This window comes from Jaculus jaculus, chromosome 19 (genome assembly GCF_020740685.1).
Source record: "Jaculus jaculus isolate mJacJac1 chromosome 19, mJacJac1.mat.Y.cur, whole genome shotgun sequence".
NCBI lineage: Eukaryota > Metazoa > Chordata > Mammalia > Rodentia > Dipodidae > Jaculus > Jaculus jaculus.
Window position 1 is genome coordinate 45,010,995 of NC_059120.1, and position 18,832 is coordinate 45,029,826.

At 43.1% G+C, this 18,832-nt stretch overlaps 1 protein-coding gene across 6 annotated transcripts in view; it reads left to right on the forward strand.

Moving 5' to 3' along the window:
• Nucleotides 1-14,182: 14,182 nt before the first annotated feature.
• Nucleotides 14,183-18,832, forward strand: part of LOC101611480 (calcium-binding mitochondrial carrier protein SCaMC-1) — a 43,042-nt gene continuing 38,392 nt past the window's right edge. For 5 of the 6 annotated variants that reach the window (XM_045138775.1, XM_045138776.1, XM_045138777.1 and 2 more), the window contains exon 1: nt 14,183-14,371. In XM_045138775.1, the coding sequence (XP_044994710.1) occupies nt 14,189-14,371 (183 nt within the window). In that variant the 5' untranslated portion in view covers nt 14,183-14,188. Of the gene's footprint in view, nt 14,372-17,275; nt 17,369-18,832 lie in introns of all 6 variants that reach the window. The other variant, XM_045138779.1, reaches the window with a different exon arrangement.

Here is an 18,832-nt window from a genome sequence, read left to right on the forward strand (position 1 = left end):
CTTTTATTTATTTATTTGAGAGAGAGAGAGAGAATGGGCATGCCAGGGCCTCCAGCTACCGTAAATGAACTCCAGATGTATGTGCCCCCTTGTGCATCTCGCTGATGTGGGTCCTGGAGAATTGAACCAGGGTCTTTTGGCTTTGCAGGCAAATGCCTTAACTGTTAAGTCATCTCTCCAGCCCTTAATTTTCTTCATCAAAGTCATATAAGGTACATGGTTAAAATAAAATGGCCCTGAAGATTTTTAAAAACATTTTATTGACAACCTCCTTATATGCAGCAATATGCTATGATCATAATCACCTCCTACTTCCCTCCTTTCCCTCACTCCAGAATCTTTCCTCCATTGAATCCTTTCTTTCCAACTAGTCTATTTATTATTATTATTATTATTTTTGTTTTTGCTCAGGATGACCTGGAATTCACTATGTAGTCTCAAGGTGGCCTTGAACTCATGGTGATCCTTCTACCTCTGTCCCCCAAGTGCCAAGATTAAAGGCGTGTGCCACCATGCCCGGCTCTCTTCTATTTCGATGTCATCATTTTTTCACCCTGATTGTGCAGATCTTGTGTAGGTCAACTTCATTATTGTGAAGTCGTAAATGCTATAGCTGTTCTTTCTGTCACCTCTTGTGCAATGGTCCCTAGCCTTGGAGGGTGTGATGGAGATGTCTCACTTAGTTCTAAACACAGCCCATCATTTCTTCTCAGCACTTTGGTGAGTTTTGAGTCTCCCCAGGGATCACTGCTGCCTCAGAAGTGAAGCTCCTCTAACCAAAAGTGAGAGTAGCATTACTATATGGTCAAAAAGCTAAATATTTAGGGAACAACTTGGTGGATATAATATATTCATTTATCCAGACTACGGTAGTAGTCCTTCCACAGGGCTTATGAATTCCCAAGCCATATGCTTTTCATTAAGTTTGAAGTCCAGTCAGAGGACAATTGATTTCCTCCATAATAGATGCCACTATTGCCCCGGTTGGTGCATTATTTATTCTAGCCCAGGAGGACCTGGAATTCACTATGTAGTCTCAGGCTGGCCTTAAACTCCCAATGATCTCTTACTTCTGTTTCCTGAGTGTTGGGATTAAAGATGTGCGCCACCATGCCAGGCCAATGTTATGTTTTGTTTTTGTTTTTTTTTTTTTTTGAGGTAAGGTTTTACTTTAGTCCAGGCTCACCTGGAATTCACTATGTAGTCTCAGGGTGGCTTTGAACTCACAGAGATCCTCCTACCTCTGCCGCCTGAGTGCTGGTAGTAAAAGCATGTGCCACCACGCCTGGCTCCACATGTTAGGTATATATTTTTAAAGGTGTGAGCCACCCCACCCGGCTTATATTTTATTTATTTATTTGCAATAGCGTGAGAGAGCATATGAGAGAGAGAGAGAGAGAGAGAGAGAGAGAGAGAGAGAGAGAGAGAGAGAGAGAGAGAGAGAGAGGTGTGTGCCAGCAGGCCCTTTAGCCGCTGCAAAGCCCAGACACCTGTATCACCACGTGCATCTGGCCCACGTGGGATCTGAGGATTCGAACCTGGGTCATTATGCTTCACAGGCAAATGCCTTTAACTGCTAAGTCATCTCTCTAGCCCGTGTTAGCTATTTTTAACCACAATAGTAAAGTAATAAAGGTTGACTACAAAACTTGCTGGGTGTGGTGGTGTAGGCCTGTAATCTTAGCACTTGGGAGGGAGAGGTGGGAGGACTCAGAATTCAAGATCAGGCTGCTTGAGCTACGTGAGACTCTGTTTCAAAAAAATAAACAGTGGAGGGGGGGTGCTGGAGAGATGGCTTAGCGGTTAAGCACTTGCCTGTGAAGCCTAAGGACCCCAGTTCAAGGCTCCATTCCCCAGGATCCATGTTAGCCAGATGCACAAGGGGGCGCACATTCCATGTAGTTAGGTGACTGCAAACGAACTCCAGAGGCCCGCGTCACCTTGTGCATCTGGCTTATGTGGGGCCTGGGAAATTGAACCAGGGTGCTTGGGGCTTTGCAGGAAAGCATCTTAACCACTAAGCCATCTCTCCAGCCCACTGCTTCCTTTTTTTTTTTTTTAAGTATTTTATTTATTTGGGGGCGAAATTGAGAGACAGAGAGAGAGAATGGGTGTTCCAGGGCTCCTGCTACTGCAAATGAACTGCAGACATATGCGCATGCGGCTTTACGTGGGGACTGGGGACACTAACTCTAGTTCTTAGGGTTTGTAGGCAAGTGCCTTAACTGCTGAGCTGTCTTTTCAGCCTGTTCTCCCTCCTTTTTTTTTTTTTAAGTGTTATTTATTTATTTGTAATGGGGGAGAGAGAAAATGGGCATGCCAGGGTTTCTAGTCACTGCAAATGACCTACAGCTGCATGTGCCACTTTGTACATCTGGCTTTATGTGAGTCCTAGGGAATTGAAGCCAGGTCTGTAGGCTTTGCAGACAAGTGCCTTAACCACTGAGCCATCTCTCCGGCCCTTCCCTCCTTTGTTTTTGACAGGATGTCCTTATGGAGCTGTCTTTGAACTCATGATTCTTCTACCAAAGCCACCTGAGTAGCGAGGATCACGGGTGTGCACACGACTGATGGCTCAGTTCCTTTAATACCCATGGTTGGAATAAGCTGGAATATTGGTTTAGACTCCTCCAACACTGGTAACTGCCTTGCATTAAGATCGTCCTAAAAGCACAGCAAAATATTAGTGTTATTACAATTATTTTAGGAATTTAAAAAAGACACTATCTTCTATCTTCATCTCTCTCAGTGAGACATTTAAAAACAAATCACTATTAAAAAAAAAAAACCCTTGGCTTCTCTAATGGAGCTGATGTGTTTCTTTTCTGATCATGAGAATTGTACAACTGCTTATAGAATCATACGCTCCGTAGAGTTTAGTCAACAGCAGGTGTCATTACAGTGGCTGGATGACAGGGATTACAGCATGCTACCACGCCTGGGCTGTGTCAGAGCTCAGCGATGCTCACGTAATGACCTCACCTAGTGATGCACTTCTCAGAATGCATCTTTTTTATTTTCAAGGTAAGGTCTCACTCGAACCCAGGGTGACCTGGCACCCACTCTTTAATTTAGTCCCATACTATCCTTGAACTCAAAGCAATCCTCCCACCTCTGTCTCCCAAGTGCTACACCTCCACGCCCGGCTCAGAATGCATCTTTAAGTGACTCATGGCTGTATTTTCTTTTATCATGTGCCTTTTCATCTTCTCTGGTCTTGACTCTATTCTATCTGAAAATGTGTTAATGTGAATCAGAACTCAATTAGCAATAGGCTCCCATACTTTGCTTGGACACAATTCTCAAAGAGGGACTGGCTAAAAGTGTCTTCTGTATCATGAAGAGTCAATAACTGATCCCTTTCTGATTATTTAGGGCTTATTGATTATTCAGTATATGGTACAAATTTTAATAATAATTTTTTCATCTCTCAAAAACAATTGGTTTAATATGCCATGTTTTGGTATAGTTGCATTTTTCAGTCTTTAAAAAAAATTATTTATTTATTTGAGGGCTGGAGAGATGGCTTAGCAGTTAAGTGCTTGCCTGTGAAGCCTAAGGGCCCCAGTTCGAGGCTTGATTCCCCAGGACCCACGTTAGCCAGATGCACAAGGGGGCACACGCGTCTAGAGTTCATTTGCAGTGGCTGGAGGCCCTGGCGCGTCCATTCTCTCTTTCTCTCTCTGTCTGTTGCTCTCAAATAAATAAATAAAAATAAACAAAAATTTTTAAAAAAATTATTTATTTCAGAGAGTGAGAGAGGGAAAGAGTCAAACAGAAAGCGAGCGAGCGAGCGAGCGAGAGAGAGAGAGAGAGAGAACGGGCAAACCAGGGCCTCCAGCCACTGCAAATGAACTCCACACACATGTGCCCCCTTGTGCATCTGGCTTAGGTGGGTCCTGGGGGATCAAACCAAGGTCCTTTGGCTTTGCAGGCAAATGCCTTAACTGCTAAACCATCTCTCCAGCCCCCTCTTTTTGGTTTTTTGAGGTAAGGTCTTGCTCTACTCCAGGCTGACCTGGAATTCTCTATGTAGTCTCAGGCTGGCCGCGAACTCATGGTGATCCTCCTACTTCTGCCTTCCCAGAGCTGGGATTAAAGGTGTGCATCACCACCCCTTGCTTATAGTTGCATTGTGAAAAGTTCTGATCACATGTGTATTGCTTCTATTAAACATAGCCAAAGGAGCTAGCATAAGTAAGGGTTCTCAGGTTTCATGTTATAAAGACATTCTATTCACAGATGACATATAGATTTTCTTCTTCTATCAACAGCAAAGCTGGCCGGGTGTATACCTCACATATTTGAGACAAGATCAGGCGTGTTCAGGGTGATATGGCCGTAGAAGGTCATTAATTTTAAAGATACCAATAAAACAGACAAAATTTGGTTACAATACTTATGAGAAAAATGGATGTAACATATTTCCTTAGTTGATTAATAAAATATGGAGGGGGAAGAATGATAAATACAATAGTAATAAATAGAAATTATTTAAATGTACTTGGTCAAATCATGAGTATATAAATTTATCCATAATTTATTTGAATATTTATATGAATACTTTATATGTTACAGGGTCTGGTGGGAAATATTCACTGAATGAATAAATATTTATAGAAAAATGCCTGAAGCATGGTCCAAAATGGTATTCTTAAACTGTCATTCTGATGTTTTATTGCCCTCTACTGCCCAGAGAGCAAAATTACAGTCAGCCTTTCCCCTGAGCTGATTTCTAAAGGGCAATGGAGTAGACTAGAGTAGATTGTTCACTTGCTAACTCTACAAAAAAATCTGTTCATAAATAATACTTAAAATAAGCATGCATACAATGATGTGCTTATGTCTATGTCAGCTCCTCAACAGAAGTCAGAGGCCCTTTTGTTTTATCTTCATAATCCCGGCAGCCAACATATTGCTTGGTTTAAAGTATATATCCAAAAAATACTGGATGGGGGCTGGAGGGATGGTTTAGCAGTTAAGGTGCTTGCCTGCAAAGCCAAAGGATGCAGGTTCAATTCCCCAGGACCCACGTTAGCCAGATGCACAAGGTGGTACATGTGTCTGGAGTTTGGTTGCAGTGGATGGAGGCCCTGGTGTGCCCATTCTCTCTCCCTGTCTTTCCCTCTTTTCCTGTCAAATAAATAAAAATAATATTTAAAAAAAATACTAGATGAATGAAATGTTCAGGCAATTTGCCCACTCAACAGTGTCTTAATTTATTATTTTTATAAAACCTTTTATTTCATGAATGAAATTATAAAACATATTAATAAAAGTTAGTAAAAGATATTTCTAACATATTGCTTCTGAATGCAATAAAATTACTTTTAACTTTAACATAATTAAGCTTCAAAGCTTTTATTCATAGTCAGTTTGATTATAATTTTCATGGACACTTTTATGCTTTTCTATTATTATTTATTACATTATTTTTTTGTTGTTGTTTTTTTGAGGTAGGGTTTCACTCTAGCCCAGGCTGACCTGGAATTCACTATGTAATCTCAGGGTGGCCTTGAACTCACAGCACTCCTCCTATGTTGGGGCCTCCCAAGTGCTGCGATTAAAGGCGTGTGCTACCACGCCCGGTATTTATTTACATTATTAATTGGAGATTTTCATTGGTTAGAATTAGAATGATCTGTGGGAGGCATAAAGCCCCGAGCTAAAAGCTCATGTTCTGAGTTTATCTCTGCCACACATAAAGCTGTGTAGTTCAGCGCTGACCTGAAGTTTCCATGGTTATCAAGACCCCAAAACCTGTGTTATTGTTCCATCATGTATGCTGACAGTAAGTGGAATAAAGAGGTCCAGAGCCTGTGAGAGAGTACAGTAGAGTGACTGCGTCTTTCAGCAGAGTGAAGATTGGCACGCTCGTACTTGTGACAGATGGTCCTGATGCAGTGGTCCATAGCAAGCTTCTAAGATCACTGTGCCCAAGTACCCTAAGTGTGTAAGTTCTATAAGATGATAGCCTATAAACCCATGGCCACTAATTAGTATTCATAGTGCCCCAAAATCTTAACTTCTGTGTGTGTGTGTGAAAAAAACTATATACATACATACATTATATATATATATATATATATATATATATATATATATATATATATATATTTTTTTTTTTTTTTTTTTTGAGGTAGGGTCTCATTCTAGCCCAGACTGACCGAGAATTCTCAATGTAGTCTCAGGCTGGCCCCGAGCTCACAGCAATCCTCCTACCTCCACCTCCCAAGTGCTAGGATTAAAGGTGTCCGCCGCCACACCTGGCATCTTAATGTACTTTGATCATGCTTTCCTCCCATTACCCTCTTGTGTCCTCCCCCAGATTTTCCTAGTCTTATTTCACTGAACCCCTTTTTTCCAAATAGCCCCTCTTCTATTTTCATGTCATTTTGTGCCTCTTTTGTCACCCTTGATGAAATGTTGGTGGGTCCAATATTGTGCAGGTAACAACCCATGCTGTGAGATTATGAAAGCACTTCACATTTGGAAGACAACACTCCAAGACATTCCTCTCCCATCCTTAGGCTCTTGCATTCTTTTTAAGTTTTTGTTTTTGTTTTTCTTCTTTTTACAAAAATATATTTTATTTATTTATTTGAGAGAGAGATGGAGAATGGGCGTGCCAGGGCCTCCAGCCACTGCAAATGAACTCCAGCCATGTGCGCCTCCTTGTGCATCTGGCTTATGTGGGTCCTGGAAAATTGAACCGGGATCCTTTGGCTTTGCAGGCACACACCTTAACTGCTAAGCCATCTCTCCAGGCCCCCCTCTTTTTTTGAATAGTTTTTTGAGGTAGGGTCTCACTCTGGCCTAGGCTGACCTGGAATTCACTATGTAGTGTCAGGGTGGCCTCTGAAGGACTCAGGAAGCCACAATAAGCCTCAGAATCACCAATAGGCCTAAGTTTCTGCTTCCCAGCAAGGTCAGTTTCCTGATAAGGGGGAATAGACTGCCTGCACCATGCGTTCCTGTGGTCATAGATAAAGTTTGCTTAAAATAAGTTTGTTTAAAGTTCCTCAAATACACATAGCCAATTACAATAAAGGTTACCTAATCTGCTTGGAATCCCCCTAGCCCCCTGGCCACCAGCTTTGCCCATCAGTATCCTAAGCCTATCAGAAAAGTACAAGTGCAGTTACTGCTTAAATCAACCAATCATGTAACCATTCCCCTACTTCTCCTTACTTCTTTGTTCAAATCCCTATGAAAAACCTGCCCCCCTGCTGCTCAGGGCTCTTGTATGGATTCACTGCATTGGTGAAGTCAAGAGACCTAGCTTAAGCCCGAAACAAAGCTCCTTGCCTTTGCATACGTGTTTGGTTCTCCTTGGTGGTCACTGGGGGCACTGAGAACTGGGCATAACAGCCTCAAACTCACGTCCTCCTACCTCTGCCTTCTGAGTGCTAGGATTAAAAGCATGTGCCACAACGTCCTGCTTAAATTTTTTTTTTTAATTATTGACAACTTCCATAATTATAGACAATAAGCCATGATAATTCCCTCACTCCTCATGTTCCCCTTTGAAACTCCACTCTCCATCATATCCCCTCCCCCTCTCAATCAGTCTCTCTTTTATTTTGACATCATCATCTTTTCCTTCTATTATGATGATCTTGTGAAGGTATTATAAGGCACTGTGAGGTCATGGATATCCAGGCCATTTTGTGTCTGGAAGAGTGCATTGTAAGGAATCCTATCCTTCCTTTGGCTCTTATATTCTTCCCGCCACCTCTTCCGCAATGGACCCTGTGGCTCTTACATCCTTTCTGCCAGTTTTTCTACAATGTTCTGCGAGCTTGGTGGGGGTGTGTGTGACACAGACGTCTTACTCAGTGCTGAGCACTCAACTATCACTTCTTCTCAGCACTTTGATGAGTCACCCCAATAGTAGTTACTGCCACCTGCAAAAAGAAGCTTCTCTGATCAAAAGTGAGTGCAGGGGCTGGAGAGATGGCTTAGCGGTTAAGGTGCTTGCCTGCAAAGGCAAAGGACCTCGGTTCAGTTCCCCAGCACCCACGTAAGCCAGATGCACAAGATGGTGGGCGCATCTGGAGTTCGTTTGCAGTGGCTGGAGGCCCTAATTAATGCACCCATTTTCTTTCTCTCTCATTCTGTCTCTTTCCCTCTCTCAAATAAATAAATAAATAAAAATAAAATATTTTTTAAAAAAGTGAGTGCAGCACTAATTTATGGGCATTAACATAAATATTTAGAGAGCAATTTGATTGCTCAGTCAGAAATGGTACTGATAGGAAACTAAGACTGAGAGCATTTATGTAACTTGCCAGGACTGTTCAAGTCTAGGCATCTTGAGGCGTGAGCTCTTAGCCATGAGACGAGGCCGGTGCTATGGTCTCAGTCTAGTATCTGGATCTAAGGCCCTCTTCTTGCCTGCAACTCCAGAAACTATCCACATACCAAGGGTCTGCACATTTGTATTACCACCACAGGCCTGTTTCCTGAGCTGCGTGTGCAGTTTTGCCACTTGTATGACTCATGGGCTTCTCAAACTTAACATATCTAAAGTTAAAATCTTGACCTTATCTCCAGTTTCAGACATTGGCAACTCATCTAAGTACTGTCATATACCAGAAACCTCACAATTATTTGTCCCCATTTCATCTGATTCTTCACAAAGTTTTTTTTTTTTTTCTCTCTCTCTCCTTTTTTTTTTTCAAGGTAGGGTCTTGCACAAACCAAGATGACCTGGAATTCATGATGTAGTCTCAGGATGGCCTATGAACTCACAGAGATCCTTTTACCTCTGCCTCCCAAGTGCTGGGATTAAAGGTGTGCATCACCATATCCAGCATCAGCTCTTTTTTTAAAAAAAAAATATTTATTTATTTGTGAGCAAAGATAGAGGGAGAGAGTTGGGCACACCAAGGCCTCCAGCTATGCAAACGAACTCCAAATGCATGTGCCACCTTGTGTATCTGCTTACATGGGTACTGGGGAGTCAAGTATGGGTGCTTAAGCTTCACAGGCAAGCACCTTAACCACTAAGCCATATCTCCAGTCCAAAGTGTCATCTTTGACAATTGTTTGAGACAGCTAAAAGCAGACTTACTATATGACCCAGTTATACCACTCCTGGCCATATATCTTTAAGAGGAACTGAAAAAAAATATTTATTTGAGAGCAACAGAGAGAGAAAGACGGTGGGGGGTGGGGGGAGGAGAGAGAGAGAGAATGGGCATGCCAGGGCCTCCAGCCACTGCAAGCAAACTCCAGATGCATGAGTCACCTTATGCATCTAGCTTACATGGGTACTGGGGAATTGAGCTTCAAACCAGGGTCCTTAGGCTTCACAAGCAAGTGTTTAACTGCTAAGCCATCTCTCCAGCCCCATGGGCATATATCTTAAGGATTCTACACTTTATTATAGAGATACTTGCTCATCAATGCATATCACTGCTCTGTTCACAACAGCTAGGAAATGGAACCAACTTAGCTGCCCATTAACTGATGAATGGATAATGGAGATGTGGTACATATATGAAATGGAGTTTTTTTCAGCTATAAAGAAAAATAAAAATTTCAGGAAAATGGATGGATCTGGAAAAGAGTAGAGACTCAGAAAGTCAAATGCCAATGTTCTCTTTCTAATGCAGATCTAGATTCAAATTTTTAGATTTGTAGTGACTTGGGGTGAGAGACAGTAGTAGAGGCCATGAAGCCAGAAAGGAGCCAAGATGGAGGAAGGAGAGGGCAGGGCTTAATGGTAGGGGATAGGAGATATGGGGGGAGCGGTATGCTGGGGGTGGAATGGTCTAAGTAGGTTCAGGGGAAGGGGATGGAGGGGTTAATGAAAATTAAAGATGTTATGAGGGTCTTGAGATGGCTTGACGGTTAAGATGCTTGCCTGCAAAGCCAAAGGATCCCTGTTCGATTCCAAAGGACACATGTAAGCCAGATGCACAAAGTGGCACATGCAGCTGGAGTTTGTTTGCAGTTGGTAGAGGCCTTGGCACACCCATTCTCCCCTCTTTCTCTCTCAAATAAATAAATAAAATATATTTTTTAAAAGATGTTATGAATAAGGCATATGGGAAACCAATGTCTTTGTTAGGTAATTTAAAAAAATGTAAGTTAACAAAAAGGAGAGAGTATGGGCAGAAGTACATTGTGGGGAAGGATCATGCTGCACCCAGAAGCCATAGATTGTAACAATAAAATTTAAGTGCCAGGGATGTATACCTCCCAATCACTTGTTGGCCAGGGAGGCCCCCGAGACCCCTAAATCAGTATAGACTATTTCCACTGCTTCTTGGTTACCCACCACAACTATATGTAAGACCCTATTGGGGAAGACAGCACATGATTTTGTTGTAGGTCACTGAGAAATCAAGCTGCAGCTAAGTTGGGAACCTCTTCCCTGTTGCTAGTGGCCATAGTGCTAGAAAGTACAGTATGGCTTGCTGGGGGAGAAAACTTACTGGTGGTCTTAACGAGCAGGGGGCCTGCCAGGCAAGATGTGCCCACTAGTGTAATAGTGACATGATGACTATAGGGTTCTCTGATTGGATTTGAAGCCTGCACCATAGGAGGGAATTCATGCCTGGCACTAAAAAAGCATAGTCAAAGGCCTGCAGCTTGGGAAGTCATAGGCCCAAGGTGGGGGAGGCTACTACTGCTGTTTGGCTAACTGGCTAAGTTGTACCCATCTAAATATTTATTTCTTTAAATTTTTTCTTTTTTGGTTTTTCAAGGTAGGATCTTACTCTAGCCCAGGCTGACCTGGAATTCACTATGGAGTCTCAGGGTGGTCTCGAACTCACTGCAATCCTCCTACCTCTGCCTCCTGAGTGCTGGGATTAAAGGCGCGCGCCACCGCGCCTGGCCCATCTAAATACTTATATTTATGCCCATAGATTAGTGCTGCTCTCCCCTATGGTCAGAGGAGTTTCTTTTTGTAGGTGGTGGCAACTACTGAAGGGTTTCAAAACTGGTGAAGGTGCTGAGAGTGACACTTGCTTAGCACTAAATGTGACATCTGTATCACCCTCCAAAGCACTGAGGACGTCGCAAACGAGGTGACAAAAAGAAGGTTAGGGCTGGAGAGATGGCTTAGTGGTTAAGCACTTGCCTGTGAAGCCTAAGGACCCTGGTTCGAGGCTTGGTTCCCCAGGTCCCACATTAGCCAGATGCACAAGGGGGTGCATGTGTCTGGAGTTCGTTTGCAGAGGCTGGAAGCCCTGGCGCGCCCATTCTCTCTCTCTCCTCTATCTGTCTTTCTGTGTCTGTCACTCTCAAATAAATAAATAAATAAATAAAAATAAAAAAAAAGAAGGTTAGAGCCAAAGGATGGAAAAGGCGTGCTTTAGAATTTGCTGCCTTTTGGACACGTAGTGGCTCTTGCATTCAGGACTTTACAGAAGCTGTCATTACCTGCACACGAGTTGCACAATATGGAACCCGCCAATGTGTTGTCCTGAAGGATGTAGGAGGGTCAAGAAAAAAAGACACCAAGATAGAGGAGGGACTGGTTGGAAAGAAGGAGCTCAGTGGAAATGGGATACGAAGGGGGAAAACGGAAGTAATGGGAAGAGATTAGGATCAAAATAAATTATGTACTTGTAAAAGATAGACAAGGGTTGGGCATAGTGGCGCACGCCTTTAATCCCACACTCGGGAGGCAGAGGTAGGAGGATTGCCGTGAGTTCAAGGCCACCTTGAGACTCCATAGTGAATTCCAGGTCAGCCTGGGCTAGAGTAAGACCCTACCTCGAAAAATAAAACAAAACAAAACAAAAGACAAGGGACTAGTTAGAAAGAAAGGGTTCATTTGGAAAGGGGATGGGGAGACAAAATAAGGTAATGGGAGAGGATTATGATAAAAAATATATATATATGTATGAAAATGGTCAATTAACAATTTAAAAATCAGAAGGCATAGTGAGGTCACCTTGGGTAATTGTGATAGCAATAGTGAATTGTGATCATAGTGGGGCATTGTCATTTCAAAGAAAGATACTGTGTCATTAACGGTCCATTGCGATGTCAGAGTGAGCATTGTTATTTCTAAGTCGGTTATTTTGATGTCACATTGGGGTCCTGTTATATCACAGTTGGGTCTTATAATGTCAGAGTGGGCATTCTACCTTCAAGCATTGTTACACCACAATGGGACATTGTGATGTTACAGTGGGCATGTGATTTCAAAGTATGGTAATTTGATGTCACAATGTGGGTATTACGATTTCACAGTGGGGTGTGGTTATGTCCCTGTAGGATATTGTGATGTCAAGTGGGGCCACCGCAGGCCAAAAGAAAACTTCACTGTACTATTCTCTGTGGCAGTTACCATTTTCACAGTAAACTGGGGGGAAATAAAGTAGAAAATAAGCTCAGCATTAGAAAAAAGTAAACATGTGCAATATTCCCTTACAAAATTATAGAAATTAAAGAGAATATTAAGCTTCTGATTAAAAATGCTTATAATAATAGAGCATTCTATAAGAAGTTCCATGGCAAGTAAATATTTTCTAAAATCTCAAGGGAAATGATTTAGATTTTAGAGGAATTATTCAATGGGGTGGGAGGTGGGGAAAAAAAGGATATTTAGATTAAAACAAATAGTGAGAGGCATACTTAAAATTTTCTGTCATCCTTTTTATTTAACTATGACTTTGGGAACATGATACCAAGATCAGAGATAAAATGCTAGGTAAAGAGTTTAAGCATTTGATAATATGAGGTATAGCGTAATGTGGCAGACATACAACATTCGGGTGAACAAACAGATTTTGGTTCCTGCTTTCATGGAATTGACAAGTCTAGCAGGGAAAATAAATATTGATTAAATATTTTTGTAAATACATACTTGTAAGTTGTGGTAAGTGCTAAGAAGGAAAAACAGAGTTTTCTATGGGCTATACAGTGGGAGGCTTTTCTTAGGGGAAACAATGCTTTTACTGGGTACTGATGAAGTGGGTTAAAAAGATGCAGGGAACAACTTTCAAACAAAGGGAAAAGAATGCACAACAAATTTAAAAAAGGGGAAAAAAACATGGGATACCTGTTTGATTGGTACATAGACTGCTACAACTACAAAATCATTGATGTCTGTCTTGAATTCTGTCAGTTGATTTCCTTGATCTTCAAAGATTAGGTCTGTTAAATCATTTCTTTTTAAAACAATTTTTCTGTTCATTTTTATTTATTTATTTGAGAGTGACAGAGAGAGAGAGAGAGAGAGAGAGAGAGAGAGAGAGAGAGAGAGGGAGAGAGGGAGGCAGATAGAGAGAATAGGCATGCCAGGGCCTCCAGCCACTGCAAATGAACTCCAGATCCATGCGCCCTTGTGCATCTGGTTTACGTGGGTCCTGGGGAATCGAGCCTGGAATCGGGTTCCTTAGACTTCACAGACAAGCGCTTAACCGCTAAGCCATCTTTCCAGCCCAAATCATTTCTTTTTTAAAAAATATCTTTTTATTTGAGTGTGAATGACAGAGGGAGAGGAAGAGAGAGAGAGAAAATGGGTGCACCAGGGTCTCCAGTTGCTGCAAACAAACTCCAGACACATGCGCCACCTTTTGCAATCTGGCTTAAGTGGGTCCTGGGGAATTGAACCTGGGTCCTTTGGCTTTGCTGGCAAGCGCCTTAACTTTAAGCCATCTTTTCAGCCTCAGTTTTTAAAACTGTGTGTGTGTGTGTAAGATTTCAGACAGGGCCTGTCACTGAACTCAGACCTGTAACTTTTGTGTTCTCCTCCCAAACAGCAAGGGGAGAAGAAGGTGGGGAGGACCTAGTCACCCCTCTAGGCCTCATCCTCAGCTGCGCGGTCACTCTACTCAAGTCTTGAGAGAAAGTGAGGAGATTCTTGACGCCCAGCGTGCCCTTTTCCCCGACGCTTACTCAGGAACTCGCCCTCCTTAGCTGAGCCTCCCGGAATTCCATCCTCTCTCCCGGGGGGGTCTCTGGATACAGGTCACCACAGCTCCCAACTTCCGGTGAGGAGCGGCTCCCGTGGCGCCTCGGCCAGGGCTGTCCCCCCCCAGGCGGCGCTCCCCGCTCCCCGGCCTTCCAAGGTTCCGCTTCCGCAGGTTCCGCCGGGGAGCCGCGCTCTTGCGAGGGAGGCAGTTAGGCTTAGGGTGGAGGCGGTGCTGGCCGGCGGCCCGGGGGGCCTGGCTCCGTGGCCGAGGCGAGGCCCCGGCGGCGGCGGCGGCGGCGACAAGCCATGCTGTGCTGGCTGCGGGGTTTCCTGCTGCCCTGGGCGGCGTGCCAGAGTGACTACGACCAGCTGGCCTACGAGATCCTCTTCGAAGACCTGGACCACAATGGGGACGGCGTGGTGGACATTTTGGAGCTCAGGGACGGGCTGAGGAACTGGAGCTCCTCCTTCGGCGGCGACACCGAGAAGGTGGGCGACCAGCGCAGGGGGTGGCGCGGGCGGCGGCGGGCCGCACGGACGGACGTTGGGCCTAGCTAGCCGCCCTGTGCCCAGCTTCTTCCAGAGGCCCATGGAGGGAAGGGCATTCCCTTCTGTGTGTTGAGCGTCATTGGTCTGTCTTCTTTGAAGAAATGCTATTTTTATTTATTTATTTATTTTTTTTTTTGGTTGCTGTTACTGATTTTTATGAGTTACATGCCTTCACGTGCAATATGATATACTGGGTTTTTAAGTAATATGTTTACATTTTATGAGGTACATGTAAGGTTCGGGAGTGACCAAGACCACGCAGACCACTCTGAGGCAAAGATGAAAGCTTTTATTCATGGGGAGGTTAAAAAAAAAAAAAGATGCTGCCAGGACTGAGTCTCAAGAGCGGAGCTCAGCTCACCTGAGGTTCCAGATAGAGGGCTTCACAGGGCTTCTCGGTTGAGGGGAGGATGAGGAAGGGAAAAGTTGAACAGAAGAGATTTCTTTAGGGGAAATGTAAGATAGCCAGGGCGTGACACCAGAACTGATGGCAGATAAGGGGGCAGGAAATCATGACCTGGGGCATTGTTAGGTAAGGAAGGGATAATGGCTGGGCCCTTTCTTGAGGAATGTGGATAATCCACTTCCTTATGTCTGTTGTCCGCTGTCCTTGGTGACTCCATTTTGGGAGCCTGTCCTGACCTAACACTATATTTGTGCTTTTTTTTTTTTGTTGTTGTTCCTTGTACCTTTGTACTATATCAAAGAAATTGTCAAATACAACATCAGAAAACTTTCTTCCTGTTTCCTTCCTTTCTTTTTTTTGAGGTAGGGTCTCACTCTAGTCCAGGCTGACCTGGAATTCACTATGTTGTCTCAGGGTGGCCTCAAACTCACAGTGATAATCCTATCTCAGCCTTCCAAGTTCCAGGATTAAAGGCATGGGCCACTACACTGGGCTCTTCCTGTTTTCTTTTAAGACTATTATTATAAAAATAGTTTTGATTTTGAAGGCCAGTCTCGTGACTACAGTTTGAAAGGTTCTGGTGTAGGTCCATAGCTTACTTTTGATATTTTATTACTTGTTTATTTATTCAAAAGAGAAAGAGGGAGGGAGAGAGAGAATGGGCCCAGGGTCTCTAATCACTGCAAGCAAACTCCATATGCTTGTACCATGTTCTGCAACTGGCTTACATGGGAACTGGGGAACAGAACCTGGATCTTTAGGTTCTGCGGGCAAGCACTTTAACCACTAAGCTCTCTCTCCTTCTCCAGTCCCATGGGACAACAACTTTGTGGTGTCTGCTCCTGCTCCATCCACCTGTTTTTTTGTTTTGTTTTTTAATCTTTAAGTGGAGAGCTAGGATTTCTTTACCTTTTTTTTTTTTTTTTTCCTGAGGTAGAGTCTCACTCTAAGTCAGGCTGACCTGGAATTCACTATGTAGTCTCAGGGTGGCCTCGAACTCATAGCCATCCTCCTACCACTGCCTCCCAAGTGCTGGGATTAAAGGCGTGCACCATCACGCTTGGTTGGGATTTCATTTGTTTTTAAATTTATTTTTTTAAAGGACTAAGATAACCATAAAAACTCCATTTTGTAAGCTGACCATAGGAACTCCATTTTGTTAAACATTCTCCATATTGTTCATGTACTTTCGTTGAAGGTATTTCCCTGTAGCTGAGCCAACCAATAAAAACTCTGATCCAGGGTAGGGTCTCACTGTAGCTCAGGCTGACCTGGAATTCACTATGTAGTCTCAGGGTGGCCTCGAACTCACGGTGATCCTCCTACCTCTGCCTCCCAAGTGCTGGGATTAAAGGCGTGCGCCACCATGCCCGGCATGATTTTTCTTTAAAAAGCCTATGAGCCACTCCTTCGTGGTCACAGTTCCAGCTCCTGAGTCTGGCCCGATTGATCAGCTGTGTCATTCCTTGGCTGTAATAAACTTCTTCTGGTTTTTGAGCTTGAGCAGTCCCTGCGTCATTATTTGCGCAACCCCTGACCCAACATTTTAATTTTAATTTATTTATTTGAGAGACAGGAGAGGGGGTGGAATGGGTGCACCAGGGCTTCTAGCCTCTGCAAACGAACTCCAGATGCAGATGCATGAGCCACCTTGTGCATCTGGCTTATGGGGGTCCTGGGAAATTGAACCTGGGTCCTTTGGCTTTGCAAGCAAATGCCTTAACAGCGAATCCATCTCTCTCTTGCCCTCTGTCCCCCTTTGAGACACGGTCTCTTGCTGCTGAAAACTGCCAGACTAGCTGCTCCCTGAGCTTTGGATTCTCCTGCCTCCACCTACCATTGTTATAGGCGTGTTCGGACCACAGATGCATGTGTCCCTTCACATTTACTTTATATGGATCATGGGGAATTGAACCCAGGACTGAAGGTTTTGGTAACAAGCACCTTTAACCACTGGCTCATTTTCCCAGCCCCATAAATCACACTTTTACTCCATTGTCCACATTTATGTGTTTGATGCTAACATTTGTATCACTTTATAATGTGTATCCCCTTGACAACTTACTATATCTGTGTAAGAATTTACCCATTTTTATCTTGGTTATCTGGTTTATTGATATATAGCTGTTCATAGTCTCATGATCAGTTGTATTTCTGTGGTATCTCTTTCATGTCTGATTTGAGTCTTAGTCTAGTTAAATATTTGTTGATTTTGTGTAACTCTTCATATTTTTTTTTATGAAATTCCTTCTGTTACTAATTCTAGCTTCATACCATTATGGTTGGAAAAAGCTATTTGATATGATTATTTCATTCTTAGATTTGCTAAGGCTTACTTATACCCTGCTGTTACCAGTGATAGGGACAGAGGCACAATTCGATTCCATCCCACTCCATAGCTTAAAGAGTTACCTTTCCCCTTTGGGACCTTCATTTAGGCAAAACCAGGATTTATAGCTTCCATGAAGAAAAGAATTTCAGAGTGAACCAGTATGAAGCAGAGTTGGAAGTTTATTATGTGACATTTATAGGTAAGACTAATACCATGTTAATTGCTTTGTGGCTGTTTTGTGTATACTTTGTTTCTTCCCCCTCTTTTTCCTCATCCTCTTCTCCTCTTTCTTGCCCTCTACTTCCTTTCCTCCTTCCCATTCTCTTATTCCTTTTCTCCTTTAGAGTCTCACTGTGTGGCTCAGGTTGACCTTGAACTTCTGATCTTCCTTCCTTAGTCTCTCAAGTAGTGGTATTACAGGTGTGCAACAACTCACTTAGTATTCCTTTTATTTCTTTTAAATTTTTATTATTTTTTTGAGGTAGGGTTTTACTCTAGCTCAGGCTGACCTGGAATTCACTATATAGTCTCAGGGTGGCCTTGAACTCATGGTGATCCTCCTACCTCTGCCTCTCAAGTGCTGGGATGAAAGGTGTGCATCACCACATTCAGCTTCTTTCTTCTTTTTTTTAATTTTTATTAACATTTTCCATGATTATAAAATATATCCCATGGTAATTCCCCCCCCTCCCTTTCTTTCTTTTTTTAAAGACTGGAGAGATGGCTTGGCAGTTGAGGCACCAAGAACACATGTTCGAATCTCCAGGTCCCATATAGCCAGATGCACAGTGACACAGGTGTGAAATGTCGCACATGTGCACAAGGGGTGCACACATCTGGAGTTCATTCACAGTGGCTGAAAGGCCCTGGTGCACCCTTTCTCTCTCTCTCTCAAAAATAAGAAAAATAATTTAAAAGATTTTATGAGTTGTCTATTTGTTTATAAGCATATTACCTTTTTTACTTTTAGTTGTCATACAGAAGTTTAGGAATCATTTATCCTGGCATTTTCAAATACAATTTATTTATCTTTTGGTTTTTCAAGGTAGGGTCTCACTTTAGCTCAGGCTGACCTGGAATTCTCTGTGTCGTCCCAGGGTGGCCTCAAACTCACGGTGATCCTCCTACCTCTGCCTCCTGAGTGCTGGGATTAAAGGTGTGTGCCACCATGCCCGGCCTATAATTTATTTTTGTTGATTCCTGTCCCCCTTTCTAGCCCCTGCCCCCTCCTCCCCACCAAATTCCTGAATCCACCTTTTTTTTTTTTTTCCTGCAAACTTCATAATGTTTGTCTGTACTGCTGAATAGAGTGCCCTTGTATATGTGCTCCACATCTTCATTGTCCATTCACCTGTTGATGCGCATCTAGGCTGATGTCAATTCTTAGCTACTGTAAATAAAGCTGCAATAAACATGGAAGTGCAGGGGTCTCTGCAGTAGAGTGCGGAGGTTTTTGGGTGTCTGCCAAGAGTGGTTTAGCTGGGTCATACGGGAGGTCTGGTTCTATTTTTGTTTGAGGTACTTCCATACTGATTTCCATAATGGGTGCACTAGTTTGCACTCCGGCCAGCAGTGGATGAAGGCTCCTCTTTCCCCACATCCTATAGCCATTCTCACAGGTAAGATGGTGTCTCAAAGTTGGTTTGATTTACATTTCCTGGAT